At 46.3% G+C, this 20597-nt stretch overlaps 1 protein-coding gene across 1 annotated transcript in view; it reads right to left on the bottom strand.

The window, feature by feature from the left end:
- Positions 1-2453: 2453 nt before the first annotated feature.
- The window catches only part of LOC140117065 (uncharacterized), a 71616-nt gene continuing 53472 nt past the window's right edge, over positions 2454-20597 (bottom strand). The window contains exons 13-14 of the mRNA XM_072133494.1: positions 6434-7252; positions 2454-5377 (exon numbers count right to left, since the gene is read on the bottom strand). Of these exons, the coding sequence (XP_071989595.1) occupies positions 2976-5377; positions 6434-7252 (3221 nt within the window). The 3' untranslated portion in view covers positions 2454-2975. The remainder of the gene's footprint in view (positions 5378-6433; positions 7253-20597) is intronic.

Below are 20597 nucleotides of genomic sequence, written 5' to 3'. Positions count from 1 at the left end.
GACAGCCTTGGGTCAATGGAAGACCCAAGGCTGTCTCATTTTAACCCATTGATTACAATGTGCGATTCGCACATTGTAATGAATGAGGAGGAAAATCCCCATATACTGCCATACAGTAGTATGGCAGTATATGGTAGGATCAGTCAGAGAACCTAGGGTTAACGTACCCTAGGGGGTCTGAAAAATAGTAAAAATAAAAAAAAATTAAAATAACCTAGAAATTCAATTCACCCCCTTTCCCTATAACTGATATAAATATAAATAAACAGTAAAAATCACAAACACATTAGGTATCGCAACATCCAAGAATGCCAGATCTATCAAAATATAATAACGGTTTTTCACTGTGTAACTCCGTAACGGAAAATAGCGCGCACATTTGAAAATGGCACTTTTTTGCCATTTGGAAAAATATAAAAATTTCAATAAAAAGTGATCAAAGGTCATACGGTCCTAAAAATTGTAGCATTGAAAACTGCATCAAAAGTCACAAAAAATGACACCACACACAGCTCCATACACCAAAGTATGAAAAAGTTATTAGCGCCAGAAGATGGCAAAACCTAATAAATACATTTTATACAGGAGGTTTTAATTTTTGTAAATGTATGAAAACATTATAAAACCTACACAAATTTGTTATCCCCATAATTGCACCGACCCAAAGAATAAAGTAGACGTGTAATTTGTGGCACACAGTAAAATCCAAACCCACAAGAAAATGGTGTGAATATGTTTTTTTCACCAATTTCACTGTATTTGGAAATTTTTCTGCTTCCCAGTACACGGCATGGAATAACAAACAGCATCACTATGAAGTGCAATTTGTTACACGGAAAACAAGCCATCACACAGCTCTTTACGTGTAAAAAAAAAATAAGTTATAGATTTTTGATTGTGGGGAGTGAAAAATGGAAAGGAAAAAACAAAAAAGGGCCAGGTCCTTAATGGAAACCTACCCACAAATACCTTGCAAAAGCTCAGGGTGAGCTGATCCCGGAGCATATCTTGACTATCTGCAGAAACCGCTGTATTCTGCGCGTTATTATGAGGTGCCGGAGAGCCGTGACGTCACCGAGCTCTTGGGCACACTTGCGCCTCCACAACATCAAATTTTTTTTAGCGGTTTCTGCAAATAGGCAAGATATGCTCCAGCATCAGCTCACCCTGAGCTGTTGCAAGGTATTTGTGGGTTATAAGTGTCATTTTAAAGTGGTAGGTTTCCTTTAAAGGGTTAAACAGCACCCTGAGACTCTATCACAGAGCAGGTGTATTTATACAAAGACTTGATTACACACAGGTGGATTATATTTATCATCATCAGTCACTTAGGGTGCATTCACACGTTGCAGTTAAAGGACACCTGTCATCAGGTCTCTGTCACTAGTCCTGTCACTACTACCTGTTGGAGCAGCTCACAAGGATCCCATCCCAGCCTTTATCTAGTTATTTCATACATTATTCATTGTAAAATCATCTATTCTTTATCATGTAAATGAGGCTGGTCACATGGTCAGAGGCAGTGATGTCACCCCTGTTACCCCTCCCCTCTCCTCCCCCTGCTCATGTCTGTGTGTAATGTATAGTAAAGTATTGCTGGTATCTGTGCTGCATCTGCTGACATGCTGCATCCTCCTAATACACAGAGACACAGACATCAGCTACACATGAATCTGACATGTTCTGCTGTAACATGGCTGCCTGGAGCTGCTGTATCTCTCCTAAACACACACAAATGCACACACAGGCTGCAGGGGGCGTGGCCACCAGCACCAGGAAGCACATCATTATACAGCCTCACACCATTATACAGGCTGTCAGTCAAGCACTGGGGGTGTGGCTGTGCCTCCCATTCATGAATAGAGTGGACAGCTTGAATATGCTAATGCTTCATTGGACATTTCACAGGTCATTTGCATACAGCTTTAGGACCTCATTGCTTAGGTTTACAGGCATGTAGAGGGACAATGAAGGGATAGAGGCAATGCTCTCTAATGGCAGTTTATGAAAATATATTTAGTTTAGGGGGGTTATTTTGCATGACGGGTTCTCTTTAAAACTGAATCGCAATTAGTTATGAGGTGGTTTTAGGTGCAGTTTTATCAATTTCACAGGTGAAAGACATGGACTGAATGGATGCATTTGATTTTGAAGGAGAAGCTGTTCCACAAATTTCATTCACCTGTTGATTTGATGTCTTTCACTTGTTAAAATAAGTAATTCCACCTATAACCAACCCAAAACTAATTGCGATGCAGTTTTAACTGCAACGTGTGAACGCACCCTTAGGACAATATTGGATCATTCAGAGATCCTCACTGAACTTCTGGAGTCAGTTTGCTGCACTAAAAGTAAAGGGGACAAATAATATTGCACGCCCCGCTTTTCAGTTTATTATTTTTTACAAGAGTTTAAAATATCCAATTCAAAATTGTGTCCCAGTTGTTGTTGATTCTTCAGCTAAAAATTTCAATTTTATATCTTTATGTTTGAAGCCTTCAATGTGGCAAAAAGTAGAAAAGGGGGGCGAAAACTTTCGCAACTCACTGTACATAATATACTGTACAATGTGCAGCATAATATGTATATAATGGCGCACATCCTTCATTCTTTAGTGTGGCAGACCAGAATCCAGACCAGGACACTTCGGGCCCCAGAGCAGCTGCTACCGCTGTAGTTATGCCCCTGCTTGGAGGGTCACTTGGCAGATTCCGATAACTGGTTTGCCCATATCGGGTGCTTTTATATGTTACTTTCTTGGCAAGATAAGGGTCACCATTTGTCTAATCTGCCATTTAATGTGAAGTCAGTTGTGGTTGGAGATTACACTACTGGAATAATCAATGAGAGGACATTCATATATTTGAAATACATTTTGTTTTAGTTCTTGAAATCTAGTAATATTATTTCAATATTATCCAGAAAGAAAGATATTTTGCTTAAAAAGGTAGAAAAGCAATATAGATAACGACACATCAGTAGTATGCACAGCTTTTGGCAAATCCACCAGGGCCTAGCACAATAACCTCCTCAATAGTTGTAATGCTGGCCCTGGAAGAGGCTGAAGTGACTTTGGAGCAAGTGTTCCCAGCTATTGATGCTGTCTCTGTAAATGTGTTGTTCTGTGTCTGTGAGCTACAGGATGCATCTGGATTGTTTGAAACAGTGCTTTCAGTTGTGTTGTTAAAAGTTTGGGGACCGTCACTTCCAACAAGAATTAATATTGAGGTGGGGGCAATGGATTTTGTTACCTTTGTGTAGATTTTACTAGCACTGATTGTCCTCATCTCAATTGTAACCAGTGTAGTTTCATTTATTTCCAGACTTTTTACTTCTTTGTTGTTTATCATTTGGGTTAGAATGCGTACACTTAGTACATTTCTACTTTGCACAGCTGTGACAGTTATGTTGTCTTCATCAAAATGCTGTATGGTTGGTATCACAGGTGATTTAGCAGTTGTGTTTTTACAAGGAAATTTTGTTGTAATTGGGGGGTTAGTAAATAATGGATTAGGGGATGTAGTTAAAGGTTTATTTGTTGTTTTAGTAGTGGAAAATGTATCAGTTTTACTGGTTGTGTAGGGTTTAGTTGTGGTTTTAATAGTGGTTTGAGATTCTGCTGTGCTGTTAATGTTGGTGGGAGGTTCAGTTGTGCTTTCTTTGTTGGTGGGAACATTTGTTGTTTCCCTGGAGTTTGGAGCTTCAGTTGTGGTTTTACTGGTGCTGGGAGGTTCGGTTGTGCTTTCACGAGGTTCATTTGTGGTTTTAATATAGCTGGTAGGCGCAGTTGTACTTTCACCTGTGGTGGGAGATACAGTTGTGGTTTGACTATAGCTAATAGATACAGTTGTGCTTTGACTAGAGAGAGGCTCTGTTGTGCTTTCGCTGGTGGGGTGAGGTTCAGTTGTGCTCTCAATGGTGGTGGGAGGTTCTGTTGTGTTTTCACTAGTAGTGGGAGGTTCAGTTGAGGTTTCACTGGGGGTGGGAGGTTCAATTGTAGTTGCACTGGTGGTGGAAGGTTCCACTGTGGTTTCTCTAGTGGTACCAAGTTCAGTTTTGCTTTCAGTGATTGTGGGAGGTTCTGTTGTGCTTTTTTCAGTGCTTCGAGGTTCAGGTGTGCTTTCATTGGTTGTGGGAGGAGCAGTTGTGCTTTCACTAGTGAGAGGTTCTAATGTGTTTTCACCAGTAAGGAGAGGTTTAGTTGTGATTTCACTAGTAGTGGGAGGTTCAGTTGTGCTTTCACTGGTAGTGGGAGGTTTAGTTGTGCTTTCACTGGTAGTTGGAGGTTCAGTTGTTGGGTCACTGAATATGGTAGGTTCAGTTGTGGTTTCACTGGTAGAGGGAGGTTTAATTGTAGTTGCACTGGTGGTGGAATGTTCCACTGTGGTTTCTCTAGTGGTAGAAAGTTCAGTTGTGCTTTCACTGGTTGTGGGAGGCTCTGATGTGTTTTCACTAGTAGTGGGAGGTTCAGTTGTGGTTTTTATAGTAGTTGGAGGTTCAGTTGTTGGGTCGCTGAATATGAGAGGTTCAGTAGTGGTTTCACTGGTAGAGGGAGGATCAATTGTAGTTTCACTGATGGTGAAAGGTTCCACAGTGGTTTCTCTAGTGGTAGGAAGTTCAGTTGTGCTTTCACTGGTTGTGGGAGGTTCTGTTGTGTATTCATTGGTAGTGGAAGGTTCAGTTGTGGTTTTCATAGTAGTTAGAGATTCAGTTGTTGGGTCACTAAATATAGCAGTTTTAGTTGTGGTTTCACTGGAAGAGGGAGGTTCAATTGTAGTTGCACTAGTGCTGGAAGGATCCACTGTGGTTTCTCTAGTGGTAGGAGGTTCAGTTGTGCTTTCACTGGTTGTGGGAGGTTCAGTTGTGCTTTCACTGGTTGTGGGAGGTTCAGTTGTACCTTCACTGGTAGTGGGAGGTGCAGTTGTGGCTTCACTGGTGGTGGGAGGTGCAGTTGTGGCTTCACTGGTGGTGGGAGGTGCAGTTGTGGCTTCACTGGTGGTGGGAGATGCAGTTGTGGCTTCACTGGTGCTGGGAGGTGCAGTTGTGGCTTCACTGGTGCTGGGAGGTGCAGTTGTGGCTTCACTGGTGCTAGGAGGTGCAGTTGTGGCTTCACTGGTGCTGGGAGGTGCAGTTGTGGCTTCACTGGTGCTGGGAGATGCAGTTGTGGCTTCACTGGTGCTGGGAGGTGCAGTTGTGGCTTCACTGGTGGTGGGAGGTGCCGTTGTGGCTTCACTGGTGGTGGGAGGTGCAGTTGTGGCTTCACTGGTGGTGGGAGGTGCAGTTGTGGCTTCACTGGTGGTGGGAGGTGCAGTTGTGGCTTCACTGGTGGTGGGAGGTGCAGTTGTGGCTTCACTGGTGGTGGGAGGTGCAGTTGTGGCTTCACTGGTGGTGGGAGGTGCAGTTGTGGCTTCACTGGTGGTGGGAGGTGCAGTTGTGGCTTCACTGGTGGTGGGAGGTGCAGTTGTGGCTTCACTGGTGGTGGGAGGTGCAGTTGTGGCTTCACTGGTGGTGGGAGGTTCAGTTGTGGCTTCACTGGTGGTGGGAGGTTCAGTTGTGGCTTCACTGGTGGTGGGAGGTTCAGTTGTGGCTTCACTGGTGGTGGGAGGTTCAGTTGTGGCTTCACTGGTGGTGGGAGGTTCAGTTGTGGCTTCACTGGTGGTGGGAGGTTCAGTTGTGGCTTCACTGGTGGTGGGAGGTTCAGTTGTGGCTTCACTGGTGGTGGGAGGTTCAGTTGTGGCTTCACTGGTGGTGGGAGGTTCAGTTGTGGCTTCACTGGTGGTGGGAGGTTCAGTTGTGGCTTCACTGGTGGTGGGAGGTTCAGTTGTGGCTTCACTGGTGGTGGGAGGTTCAGTTGTGGCTTCACTGGTGGTGGGAGGTTCAGTTGTGGCTTCACTGGTGGTGGGAGGTTCAGTTGTGGCTTCACTGGTGGTGGGAGGTTCAGTTGTGGCTTCACTGGTGGTGGGAGGTTCAGTTGTGGCTTCACTGGTGGTGGGAGGTTCAGTTGTGGCTTCACTGGTGGTGGGAGGTTCAGTTGTGGCTTCACTGGTGGTGGGAGGTTCAGTTGTGGCTGCACTGGTGGTGGGAGGTTCAGTTGTGGCTGCACTGGTGGTGGGAGGTTCAGTTGTGGCTGCACTGGTGGTGGGAGGTGCAGTTGTGGCTTCACTGGTGGTGGGAGGTTCAGTTGTGGCTTCACTGGTGGTGGGAGGTGCAGTTGTGGCTTCACTGGTGGTGGGAGGTTCAGTTGTGGCTTCACTGGTGGTGGGAGGTTCAGTTGTGGCTTCACTGGTGGTGGGAGGTTCAGTTGTGGCTTCACTGGTGGTGGGAGGTTCAGTTGTGGCTTCACTGGTGGTGGGAGGTTCAGTTGTGGCTTCACTGGTGGTGGGAGGTTCAGTTGTGGCTTCACTGGTGGTGGGAGGTTCAGTTGTGGCTTCACTGGTGGTGGGAGGTGCAGTTGTAGCTGCACTTGTGGTGGAAGGTGCAGTTGTGGCTGCACTGGTGGTGGGAGGTGCAGTTGTGGCTGCACTGGTGGTGGGAGGTGCAGTTGTGGCTGCACTGGTGGTGGGAGGTGCAGTTGTGGCTGCACTGGTGGTGGGAGGTGCAGTTGTGGCTGCACTGGTGGTGGGAGGTGCAGTTGTGGCTGCACTGGTGGTGGGAGGTGCAGTTGTGGCTTCACTGGTGGTGGGGGGTGCAGTTGTTGCTTCACTGGTGGTGGGAGTTTCAGTTGTGGTTTCACTGGTAAAGGGAAGTTCAATTGTAGTTGCACTAGTGGAGGAAGGTTCCACTGTGGTTTCTCTAGCGGTAGGAGGTTCAGTTGTGCTTTTATTAGTGGTCAAAGGCTCAGTTGTGCCTTCACTCGTGGTGGGAGGTGCAGTTGAGGCTTCACTGGTGGTGGGAGGTTCCACTGTGGTTTCACTGGTGGTGGCAGGTTCAGTTGTGCTTTCACTTGTGGTGGCAGATTCAGATGTGCTTTCAGTCCTGGTGGCAGGTTCCGTTGTGCTTTCACTGGTAGTTGCTTGTTCAGTTGCCCTTTCACTGGTAGTGAGAGGTTCAGTTGTGTTTTCACTAGTGGTGGGATGTTCAGTGCTTTCACTGGTAATGTAAGGTGTATCTGTAGTTTGAGTAGTGGTGGGAGGTGCAGTTGTGGCTTCACTGGTCGTAGTGGTTGTTGGTATGCTTGTTATTGGTGTTACAGTATCAGTGGTTGTTGGTACAGTTGTTATGATGGTAGAGGTTGTTGTAGTTGAAGGCAATTCTGCAAAAGAAAATATGCATATTACGTTAAGAAATGAAAAATTATTTTGGATTTAAAAATGATATAGAATATGTATTCCCTCACTCCCAATCATAGTTATTGCTATAGGTCAAATCGCTCCTGTCACATAATCAATTAGTAGTCATTTAATGTGGTGGGTACACTGATTTCTGAGAGTGCTATGTTGTTGTTTTATTTAGCAGGAAATATACAGAACTCACTTATTCATGCTTCAACATGTCTGTACACAGAATTAATAGATATTAGTCAAAGAGATAGCAATAAACTTATAAACTTCAAGTTACTGGATGTTTCTGTCTGCTGATCTTTAACAACAATCTGTTAACAGCATAAAATTGCTACTATTGATACATGACTGTGTATCTAAGGTGTTAAAATCGTTGCAACAAACAAAGGCATAAATGAGACGTCAATCTTGTACAAAATATGCACTAAAATACACATCATGTACATATATCGCAATGGTACATATTATAATAGTGTGCATATCGTTCACATTATCGAAAGCATACTTATAGCCGCCTTCATAGGACCAACTGCAATTCTTCTATGGTTTGGCAAGTAGGGGGCAGTTTGAATTTCAGAGCCTGAAGTAGCAGTTTCAATAAAGATTTGACCATGGCGCTGCATCTACAAACCTGGATCAGATTTTAATTTGTATTGGACCACATAAAATGAGGTGGTAGGTGGTACCGTATATACTCGTGTATAAGCCGAGTTTTTCAGCACAAAAAATGTGCTGAAAAACCTAATCTCGGCTTATACACGAGTTAATAAAAAAAAAAACATGAGTTAATAAAAAAAAAATTAATACTCACCCTCCGGCTCCCGGTCCTCAGCGGCGGCTCCTGGTCCTCGGCGGCAGCTCCCGATCCTCTGCGGCGGCTTCTCTCTTCGATCTTCACGTGCCGGCAGTCGCGTCTATGCGACTTGCCGGCGGGCGCACAATATGATGTAGCGGTGTCGCCGCTGATGACGTCATCAGCGGCGACACCGCCGCATCGCACTGTGCGCCCGCTGGCAAGTCGCATGGACGCGACTGCCGGCACGTGAAGATCGAAGAGAGAAGCCGCCACAATGGATCGGGAGCTGCCACCGAGGACCGGGAGCCGCCGCCCAGGACCAGGAGCCGCCGCCCAGGACCAGGAGCCGCCGCCGAGGACCGGGAGCCGCCGCCGAGGACCGGGAGCCGCCACTTCAAATCAAAGGTGAGTATCGTCGGAGGGTGAGTATTAAGTTTATTTTTTTATTATACTGAGGGCAGGCTGTATACTTTTTGGGGCAGGCTGTATACTTTTTGGGGCAGGCTGTATACTTTTTGGGGGCAGGCTGTATACTTTTTGGGGGCAGGCTGTATACTTTTTGGGGGCAGGCTGTATACTTTTTGGGGGCAGGCTGTATACTTCATGGGGGCAGGCTGTATACTTCATGGGGGCAGGCTGATTGTATACTACTTGGGACAGGCTGTATACTACAGGGGGCTAGCTGGCTGTATACTACACCCTCGGCTTATACTCGAGTCAATAGGTTTTCCCTTTTTTTGTGGTAAAATTAGGGGTCTCGGCTTATACTCGGGTCGGCTTATACTCGAGTATATACGGTAAGTCTATTCTCCCATGATCCATGAACATCAATTGTAGTCAATAAACAACATAGTTAAACATATAAATGATGCTAAGGTACAATCAAAGTACAGCAAAAGGACAAAATACCAGAAGTGTCCTAATCTGTCAATAAATGTTTCATATTTCAGGCTTAACGTTTGTTTGTTGTTATGATTATAACATATTACTAGTGATAAATGGTTTGGGTGAAATTCGGGTTTGACAAGTTTACCTGAATACAGGGAAAAACTTTGGTTCGGAACCCAGACCTTGGCACAAACTTGAAACCAGAAATGAACTCCATCATGAACCCCACTAAAATCAATGGTATTCAAATTCTAACAACCAAAAGTGGCTGTAAAATAGGGGTAATAACAGGGCAGTTACCCTGTCCAAAATGGGCTAAGGAAAGTGCCTAAAATAATCACATAACTTAAAAATAAATAATGTACAGTAGAAGTTTAAATGTAGGTAATGAATAGAGATGAGCGAACACTAAAATGCTCGGGTACTCGTTATTCGAGACGAACTTTTCCCGATGCTCGAGTGCTCGTCTCGAATAACGAACCCCATTGAAGTCAATGGGAGACTCGAGCATTTTTCAAGGGGACCAAGGCTCTGCACAGGGAAGCTTGGCCAAACACCTGGGAACCTCAGAAAAGGATGGAAACACCACGGAAATGGACAGGAAACAGCAGGGGCAGCATGCATGGATGCCTCTGAGGCTGCTTAATCGCACCATTATGCCGAAATTATGGGCAACAGCATGGCCATGACAGAGTGACAGAATGAAGCTAGATAGCATGTAAAACATCCAATAATTGACCCTGACACTATAGGGGACGGCATGCAGAGGCAGAGGCAGCGGCAGCAGGCTAGAGAGTGGCATGGCGACATACCCTAATTGGACTCAGGCTTCAAACCAATGGGTGTCAGAGAGGAACCAAAGGAGGTGAGCAAGAAGCGCTCAAATAATATCGGTACATGATAAAAGTTTGCCAGTATATTTTGTGGATTACACAGCAGGGTGGCGACAAAGTTAACATGGAAGCCATGAAAACAACCCAAAATTCTGCCTGACACAGCTCGTTTGATAAGGGGACCATGTATGCTTACAGTTCATGCCAGTCGCTGCACTGGCTGCCAGTCTCCTTTCGAATACAGTTTAAAATAATAATAACCCTCATCCATAAAGCTCTGTATAATGCTGCACCCCCCTACCTCTCCTCTCTTATCTCAGTCTATCGCCCAACCCGTGCTCTTAGATCCGCCAGTGATCTTAGATTAACCTCTACCCTAGTGCGGACCTCCCACTCGCGTCTCCAAGACTTCTCTAGAGCTGCACCAATTCTATGGAATGCTCTGCCCTGGACTATCAGACTAATACCTAACCTCCAAAGTTTCAAACGTGCTCTTAAAACCCATTTCTTTAGGCAAGCCTATAACACTCATTAACTGCATGAAGTTTTAACTCTTCTACTAACCCGTCCTGTGTCGTCCTCCCATCTGTTATCCAGCAACCAACAGGCACCAGACTTCTCTGCAGTCCCATTCACCCTGGACCTGGTATATAAGATGACGGCTGAGTGGTTCAAGCGACAGCAATTCCATTTATTATATTTTTTTCTATTCCCTAAGAAGAATGGCTTGACCATTAAATATTCTTTTACCTCGTGTTACCCCATCATCTTCATAAACCGTAAGCTCTGGCGAGCAGGGACCTCACTCCTGTTGTTCCATACAAATGTTGTGCTCTGTTACATTACATTTGTATTTGTTTCCTATGATTTGTAAAGCGCTACAGAATATGATGACGCTATATAAATAAAGATTATTATTATTATTATTATGGAGGCAGTGAACTAGTAGTAGATTAAAGGTGCTGCAACTATGTTAGTTGGATCTTGGGATGGAGCTGGCGCTCTGCAGCCAGGCGAGCTTTTGCCAATCCAAGCCCCTGTCTCTAGGCTACTCCCCAAACAGCACTTCTAAGAACCTTTTGTATAAGATCAAGTGTAGTAGCGTTCTTATAAGTTTAGGATATGGCGGGTGAGGGGAATGTAAACAGATGCGCAAGAAGCGCTGAAATAATATCCCTAAATGGTAAAAGTTTGCAAGTATATTTTGTGGATTACACAGCAGGGTGGCGACAAAGTTAACAACTTTGATGTGGAATGCCCTGTAATAGCTCTTGGGCGGTGTGCCTTTTATCGCCTAGGCTCAGCAGTTTGAGCACCGCCTGCTGTCGCTTAGCGACGGCACTGCTGCTGTGCCTAGAGCTACCGACTGATGGCGCCATGCCCACGGATGGTAATTCGGAGGAGGAGGAGGTGGAGGAGGGGTGGGAGGAGGTATAGTAGGCCTTTGAGACCTGGACCGAGGTAGGCCCCGCAATTCTCTGCGTCGGCAGTATATGACCAGCCCCAGGGTCAGACTCGGTCCCAGCCTGCACCAAGTTAAGTGTAGTAGCGTTCTTATAAGTTTGGGATATGGCGGGTGAGGGGAATGTAAACAGATGCGCAAGAAGCGCATGATGCGCATGGAGCTGGCGCTCCGCTGCCAGGCGAGCTTTCGCCAATTCAAGCCCCTGTCTCTAGGCTACTCCCCAAACAGCACTTCTAAGAACCTTTTGTATAAGATCAAGTGTAGTAGCGTTCTTATAAGTTTAGGATATGCCGGGTGAGGGGAATGTAAACAGATGCGCAAGAAGCGCATGATGCGCATGGAGCTGGCGCTCCGCTGCCAGGCGAGCTTTCGCCAATTCAAGCCCCTGTCTCTAGGCTACTCCCCAAACAGCACTTCTAAGAACCTTTTGTATAAGATCAAGTGTAGTAGCGTTCTTATAAGTTTAGGATATGCCGGGTGAGGGGAATGTAAACAGATGCGCAAGAAGCGCATGATGCGCATGGAGCTGGCGCTCCGCTGCCAGGCGAGCTTTCGCCAATTCAAGCCCCTGTCTCTAGGCTACTCCCCAAACAGCACTTCTAAGAACCTTTTGTATAAGATCAAGTGTAGTAGCGTTCTTATAAGTTTAGGATATGCCGGGTGAGGGGAATGTAAACAGATGCGCAAGAAGCGCTGAAATAATATCCCTAAATGGTAAAAGTTTGCCAGTATATTTTGTGGATAACACAGCAGGGTGGCGACAAAGTTAACAACTTTGATGTGGAATCCATGAAAACAACCCAAATTTCTGCCTGACACACCTCGTTTGATAAAGGGACGATGTATGGAGGCAGCTATATGGACGACTTTTGGAGGTAGCAATGGAGACAACGTGTGGAGGCTGCTATGGAGACAATTTAATTTGGATAGTGCCTGTATGTGGCAGTCCCAAACATTTTTCAAACCAGAGGAGCAGGTAGGTGGCCCTCCAGTAAAATGGAATAGATTGAGTGCCTGTATGTGGCAGTCCCAAAAATGTTTCAAACCAGAGGAGCAGGTAGGTGGCCCTGCAGTAAAATGGAATAGATTGAGTGCCTGTATGTGGCACTCACAAAAATTGTTTCAAACAGAGGACCGGGTAGGTGGCCCTCCAGAAAAATTAAATGCATGAAGTACTATAGCAAGAGCCAGTGGGCCCTGTCAAAAAATAGCCATTTTCCTCTGCTTTACTGTACAAAGAGGAGGAGAAGGAGGAAAATGAGGAGGAGGAGGAGTGGATCAATTATTCAGGTTGAGCTTCCTTCACCTGGTGGAGATTGGAAATTCTGAGAAATCCAGCCTTTATTCATTTTAATAAGCGTCAGCCTGTCAGCGCTGTCAGTCGACAGGCGTGTACGCTTATCGGTGATGATGCCACCAGCTGCACTGAAAACCCGCTCGGACAAGACGCTAGCGGCAGGGCAGGCAAGAACCTCCAAGGCGTACAGCGCCAGTTCGTGCCACATGTCCAGCTTTGAAACCCAGTAGTTGTAGGGAGCTGTGTGATCATTTAGGACGATGGTATGGTCAGCTACGTACTCCCTCACCATCTTTCTGTAAAGATCAGCCCTACTCTGCCGAGACTGGGGACAGGTGACAGTGTCTTGCTGGGGTGACATAAAGCTGGCAAAAGCCTTGTAAAGCGTACCCTTGCCAGTGCTGGACAAGCTGCCTGCTCGCCTACTCTCCCTCGCTACTTGTCCCGCAGAACTACGCACTCTGCCGCTAGCGCTGTCAGAAGGGAAATACTGTTTCAGCTTGTGCACCAGGGCCTGCTGGTATTCATGCATTCTCACACTCCTTTCCTCTGCAGGGATGAGAGTGGAAAGATTTTGCTTGTACCGTGGGTCCAGGAGAGTGAACACCCAGTAATCGGTGCTGGAATAAATTCTTTGAACGCGAGGGTCACGGGATAGGCAGCCTAGCATGAAATCTGCCATATGCGCCAGAGTACCAACGCGTAAGAATTCACTCCCCTCACTGGCCTGACTGTCCATTTCCTCCTCCTCCAACTCCTCCAACTCCTCTTCTTCTGCCCATACACGCTGAACAGTAAAGGACTCAACAATGGTCCCCTCTTGTGTCTCACCAACATTCTCCTCCTCTTCCTCCTCATCCTCCTCCACCTCCACCTCCTCCGATATGCGCTGAGAAACAGACCTGAGGGTGCTTTGGCTATCAACAAGGGAATATTCTTCCCCTGTCTCTTGTGACGAGCGCAAAGCTTCCGACTTCATGCTGACCAGAGAGTTTTTCAACAGGCCAAGCAGCGGGATGGTGAGGCTGATGATGGCGGCATCGCCACTGACCATCTGTGTTGACTCCTCAAAGTTACTCAGCACCTGACAGATATCAGACATCCACGTCCACTCCTCATTGTAGACTTGAGGAAGCTGACTGACCTGACTACCAGTTCTGGTGGAAGTTGACATCTGGCAGTCTACAATCGCTCTGCGCTGCTGGTAAACTCTGGATAACATGGTCAGTGTTGAATTCCACCTCGTGGGCACGTCGCACAACAGTCGGTGAGCGGGCAGTTGGAGGCGGCGCTGCGCTGCCCTGAGAGTGGCAGCATCTGGGCTGGACTTCCTGAAATGCGCACAGATGCGGCGCACCTTCGTGAGCAAATCAGACAGATTGGGGTATGTCTTGAGGAAACGCTGAACTATCAGATTTAACACATGGGCCAGGCATGGCACATGTGTCAGTCTGCCGAGTTGCAGAGCCGCCACCAGGTTACGGCCGTTGTCACACACAACCATTCCCGGCTTGAGGTTCAGCGGTGCCAGCCACAGATCAGTCTGCGCCGTGATGCCCTGTAATAGCTCTTGGGCGGTGTGCCTTTTGTCGCCTAGGCTCAGCAGTTTGAGCACCGCCTGCTGTCGCTTAGCGACGGCACTGCTGCTGTGCCTAGAGCTACCGACTGATGGCGCCGTGCCCACGGATGGTAGTTCGGAGGAGGAGGTGGAGGAGGGGTGGGAGGAGGAGGAGGCATAGTAGGCCTGAAACACCTGGACCGAGGTAGGCCCCGCAATCCTCGGCGTCGGCAGTATATGAGCAGCCCCAGTGTCAGACTCGGTCCCAGCCTCCACCAAGTTAACCCAATGTGCCGTCAGCGAAATATAGTGGCCCTGCCCGGCAGCACTCGTCCACGTGTCCGTGGTCAGGTGGACCTTGTCAGAAACGGCGTTGGTCAGGGCACGGATGATGTTGTCTGACACGTGCTGGTGCAGGGCTGGGACGGCACATCGGGAAAAGTAGTGGCGGCTGGGGACCGAATACCGAGGGGCGGCCGCCGCCATGAGGTTGCGAAAGGCCTCGGTCTCTACTAGCCTATAGGGCAGCATCTCCAGGCTAAGCAATCTGGAGATGTGCACATTAAGGGCTTGGGCGTGCGGGTGGGTTGCACTATATTTGCGTTTCCGCTCCAGCATCTGGGGTATGGAGAGCTGAACGCTGGTGGATGCTGTGGAGGATCGTGGAGGCGACGATGGGGTTTTTGTGGCAGGGTCCTGGGCAGGGGGCTGACTAGCAGCTGACACAGGGGAAGGAGCAGTGGTGTGCACGGCCGGAGGTGAACGGGCTTGTTGCCACTGAGTGGGGTGTTTAGCATTCATATGCCTGCGCATACTGGTGGTAGTTAAGCTAGTAGTGGTGGAACCCCTGCTGAGCCTGGTTTGGCAAATGTTGCACACCACAGTCCGTCGGTCATCCGGTGTTTCCTTAAAGAACCTCCAGACTTCTGAAGATCTAGCCCTCGCCGCAGGAGCCCTCGCCACGGGAGCTTCACTAGTTGACACATTTGGCGCTGATGCACCAGCTCTGGCCCTGCCTCTCCGTCTGGCCCCACCACTGCCTCTTCCAACCTGTTCTGGTCGAGGACTCTCCTCCGTCTCAGAAGCACTGTGTTCACCCGGCCTCTCAACCCAGCTTGGGTCTGTCACCTCATCATCCTCCGATCCCTCAGTCTGCTCCCCCCTCGGACTTCCTGCCCTGACAACAACTTCCCCACTGTCTGACAACCGTGTCTCCTCATCGTCGGACACCTCTTTACACACTTCCACTACGTCAAGAAGGTCATCATCACCCACAGACTGTGACTGTTGGAAAACCTGGGCATCGGAAAATTGCTCAGCAGCAACCGGACAAGTGGTTTGTGACTGTGGGAAGGGTCCAGAAAACAGTTCCTCAGAGTATGCCGGTTCAAATGCCAAATTTTCCTGGGAGGGGGCAGACTGGGGGGGAGGAGGCTGAGGTGCAGGAGCTGGAGGAGTGGCGATTTCGGTGACATGGGTGGACTGCGTGGAAGACTGACTGGTGGTGGACAAATTGCTCGAAGCATTGTCAGCAATCCACGACATCACCTGTTCGCACTGTTCTGGCCTCAACAGTGCTCTACCACGAGTCCCAGTAACTTCAGACATGAACCTAGGGAGTGTAGCTCTGCGGCGTTCCCCTGCTCCCTCATCAGCAGGTGGTGTCTCACCCCGCCCAGGACCACGGCCTCTGACCCCTGCAGTAGTTGGACGCCCACGTCCCCGCCCTCGTCCTCTACCCCTAGCCCTCGGGTTAAACATTTTTAAAATGAGAGTTATAACTTTATTTTTTTTTTTACTTTTTTTTGTTTTTTTTTTGTGTTTTTTTTTTTTTTTTGTGTTTTTTGTTTTTTTTTGAGTTTTTAAAACCAAACAATGCTATCCTATTGCTATGGCTATTTTCTAGCCAAGTATCAAAGCACACTACTATGCCAGATGAGATGACACTGAGTTAGTGCCTAATTGAAATCCAACCCCTACTAAATTTTCCCACTTCGGTCTTTGCTATGGATATGTGCGTCACTAAGCGCAGAACACAGCGGTCGCAAGTCTCACTACAAATTGCTCAGAATTGGCTAGTACATGCACTGCAGAAAGTACAGCCACCAGCAGATCAACCAGAAATCAAATATATAGAACGCTACTGTATGCGTAAGTAAGCTCTTTGTATTCTCCTATGGCTATTTTCTAGCCAAGTATCAAAGCACACTACTATGCCAGATGAGATGACACTGAGTTAGTGCCTAATTGAAATCCAACCCCTACTAAATTTTCCCACTTCGGTCTTTGCTATGGATATGTGCGTCACTAAGCGCAGAACACAGCGGTCGCAAGTCTCACTACAAATTGCTCAGAATTGGCTAGTACATGCACTGCAGAAAGTACAGCCACCAGCAGATCAACCAGAAATCAAATATATAGAACGCTACTGTATGCGTAAGTAAGCTCTTTGTATTCTCCTATGGCTATTTTCTAGCCAAGTATCAAAGCACACTACTATGCCAGATGAGATGACACTGAGTTAGTGCCTAATTGAAATCCAACCCCTACTAAATTTTCCCACTTCGGTCTTTGCTATGGATATGTGCGTCACTAAGCGCAGAACACAGCGGTCGCAAGTCTCACTACAAATTGCTCAGAATTGGCTAGTACATGCACTGCAGAAAGTACAGCCACCAGCAGATCAACCAGAAATCAAATATATAGAACGCTACTGTATGCGTAAGTAAGCTCTTTGTATTCTCCTATGGCTATTTTCTAGCCAAGTATCAAAGCACACTACTATGCCAGATGAGATGACACTGAGTTAGTGCCTAATTGAAATCCAACCCCTACTAAATTTTCCCACTTCGGTCTTTGCTATGGATATGTGCGTCACTAAGCGCAGAACACAGCGGTCGCAAGTCTCACTACAAATTGCTCAGAATTGGCTAGTACATGCACTGCAGAAAGTACAGCCACCAGCAGATCAACCAGAAATCAAATATATAGAACGCTACTGTATGCGTAAGTAAGCTCTTTGTATTCTCCTATGGCTATTTTCTAGCCAAGTATCAAAGCACACTACTATGCCAGATGAGATGACACTGAGTTAGTGCCTAATTGAAATCCAACCCCTACTAAATTTTCCCACTTCGGTCTTTGCTATGGATATGTGCGTCACTAAGCGCAGAACACAGCGGTCGCAAGTCTCACTACAAATTGCTCAGAATTGGCTAGTACATGCACTGCAGAAAGTACAGCCACCAGCAGATCAACCAGAAATCAAATATATAGAACGCTACTGTATGCGTAAGTAAGCTCTTTGTATTCTCCTATGGCTATTTTCTAGCCAAGTATCAAAGCACACTACTATGCCAGATGAGATGACACTGAGTTAGTGCCTAATTGAAATCCAACCCCTGCTAAATTTTCCCACTTCGGTCTTTGCTATGGATATGTGTGCCACTAAGAGCTAAACACAACGGTAGCAAGTCCCCCTGCTAATTCCTCACAAAATGGTACTAGATGCAAATTAAAATAAAAAAAGTAGAACGTTATTGTAGCCCTAAGAAGGGCTGTTGGGTTCTTTGAGAATCACTCCTGCCTAACAGTAAGCTAATAGAACACCCTAACGCTTTCCCTGACCAGCAGCAGCTCTCTCCCTAGCGGCATCCAGACACAGAATGATCCGAGCAGCGCGGGCAGCGGCTAGTCTATCCCAGGGTCACCTGATCTGGCCAGCCAACCACTGCTATCGACGTGTAAGGGTACCACGTCATGCTGGGTGGAGTGCAGAGTCTCCTGGCTTGTGATTGGCTCTGTTTCTGGCCGCCAAAAAGCAAAACGGCGGGAGCTGCCATTTTCTCGAGCGGGCGAAGTATTCGTCCGAGCAACGAGCAGTTTCGAGTACCCTAATGCTCGACCGAGCATCAAGCTCGGACGAGCATGTTCGCTCATCTCTAGTAATGAAGAATTTGATCATTTCAAGTTTAAATTCAGGTACTTCAAAATCTGTCAAATTCCGCAGTACCTTTATTTAAAGAGGACCTGTCACCCAGAAATTCGGCACTAGGAGCTGCTTACTAAAGTAAAGCAGCTCCTATTGCTAAAACAAATGCAGCGGTGTTACAATGATCACTTTATTGGAAACCTTTGATAACGCTATCTAACACCGCTGCAGAGAGCAGAAAAAAATCCGGACTGCTCTCAGAGCAGTCCGTCGTATTCATGAGGGGGCAGGATTGTGGGCGGGATTAGGGACGGTGACTGCTGCATGACGGGAAGCAGTCACCGCCGAGCTATTGAGCCAGCGGGCCGGTCATGGCCTCGGGGGCAGTGCCTCGGATCGTCCCCCTCAATGAATACGCCGGACCGCTCTTAGAGCTGTACGGCATTTCCATTGTACTCCGCAGCAGTGGTAGATAGCGTTATCGGAAACTTCTCATTGTAACACCACTGTATTTGTTTTAGCACTAGGAACTGCTTACTTTAGTAAGAACCTCCTAGTGCCCAATTTCTGGGTGACAGGTCCTCTGAAATTTTTAAATTCTGTAGTACATGAATTTTAACTTGAAATTATCTATTTCAAGTTCAAATTAAGATAATGCAAAATTTGACAATTTTAATTTGCAATGTGATTTCATTTTCTACTGACTATCAATCAGATGCTGGCATAGCCAATCTGCGTGATATCCATGCCTGGTTCATCTTAATGAACATGGATGTTCATGCTGACTGTGGATAGGCAGATCCTCTTGTATGTGATCAAAGAAAGCAAACTGATGTTCCTCAATCGTGTGGTTTTGAGCGCTCAGAGATACTCTGGTCTCCCGATATTTTTTAAATACTATTGGAATATTTATTATTAAAACTCTTGTTGCAACGCGTTTTGGCCCGGTACTCGGACCTTCTTCAGGCAGTACATATGTGCTGACATTACATGTGATTATATTTATACACTGAGATGCCGGAAGTCATAATTGCCGGTGTCCAGGTTAGCTTCCGGTTCAAGGTCTTACCGGAGCCGGTACAGAAACAACAAGTCCATAAGTAACAATAAAAAACATAATATCTTTTGTGCATTAAAAAACCCTTATAAATAGTCATTCTATATATAATATTATATTCATATACTGTATTTGTACATAATAAAATAGCACTATTCTCTACAAGCGGAGGATTGTATGATCGCTTCCGGTCTTATAGAGTGAATGAAATGGCACATCTCCTTTGTGAAATAAGGTATAAACATCTATATGGTGCCTTACTTCTAAATGAGTTATATCGCACTGTGCTATTATAACGTGCTGTTATCGCAGTGACCAGTCTTTGAGCGATGGTGTACCTTATCCTAGGAAGATAGCGTTTCTTAATAGGGGGTACAGGGATGGTCTCCCAGTGGTGGATTTACCTGCGAAGGTGTGGACCGCATCGCGTATTATACTATGGGTAGTAGTCATGGGGATGAGGTACATGTCACTAAATTCAGTTTTTCCACGGAAACCTGGTTTGGCCAAAAAGCAGCTAGCGGCAATCCGGCCAGTCTTTTCTCCCATAGGTAGTAAAAGTAGGGCTCAGTTTACCTCATGCTGGTGTAATGAAGAGGCGATCGATGTCCCGATGTTTATGAACCTCTTCAGGGGAGTAGCAATAGGCTGAGGGTAAGTATGTTTTGTCACGCAATGAAGGTATCTGCCCAAGAATTCAGCCATCAAACCGACTCGATCACTGCATTTAAACCTAGAGGGGGAAGAGTGCTGAGCTTAAAAATCCAATAGGATTCTCTCCTATTTAGGGTTTTTACCCTATTCTTGATATCAATCGGGATTTGTTCGATTGGAGTAACTGTGATGGCCCCAAAGTTTTTTTCGTGTTCTAACAACAAATGTTTGGACAGACTGTGTTTTAAAAAAAACTATTTTTGTTTTGTGTCTGTGACCGTTCATATGAGTGTTTGGACAGTACGCCCCACGTATTGTAAGCCGCAGGTACAGTTTATTAAATATATGACAAAATCTGAAGCACATGATAAATGTTGTCTGATATTAAAGACCTCTCCTGTGGTATTTGATTAAAAAGAAGTAGGTCCATCCTTAATAATGTTGCAACACATACATTTTTTGTCTTTGCATTTTTTAATTCCGGATGGTAGCTGTTTTATGACGTCTTCTTTTTTGGCTTTTTGCAATTTGCTAGGGGCAATTATATTTTTTACTGTTGTGGCTTTTCTAAACGTGACTTTTTTCAATGTTGTGGTATTATTTCTTTTAGATGGGGGTCTTTTCGGAGTATCCCCCAGTGTTTATTCAGGACTTTCCTTATTTGGTTACTCCCCTTGTCAAAAGTTGTAAGAAAATTGGCTGAAAAGGACTGCTGTGTTTCTTTTCCTCTTAGCCTTGGTTTTTTTTAAACATTCTTTTTGTGTGAGATCCAGGTTTCGGGCAAACTACCTTGGGGTAGTTTTTTTCTTTAAACTTTTCTTTTAAATTTTTTGCTTGT

This window comes from Engystomops pustulosus, chromosome 2 (assembly GCF_040894005.1).
Source record: "Engystomops pustulosus chromosome 2, aEngPut4.maternal, whole genome shotgun sequence".
Taxonomy (NCBI): Eukaryota; Metazoa; Chordata; class Amphibia; order Anura; family Leptodactylidae; genus Engystomops; species Engystomops pustulosus.
Note: the sequence above shows the minus strand (reverse complement) of the source record. Positions and strands in the feature narration are given on the sequence as shown.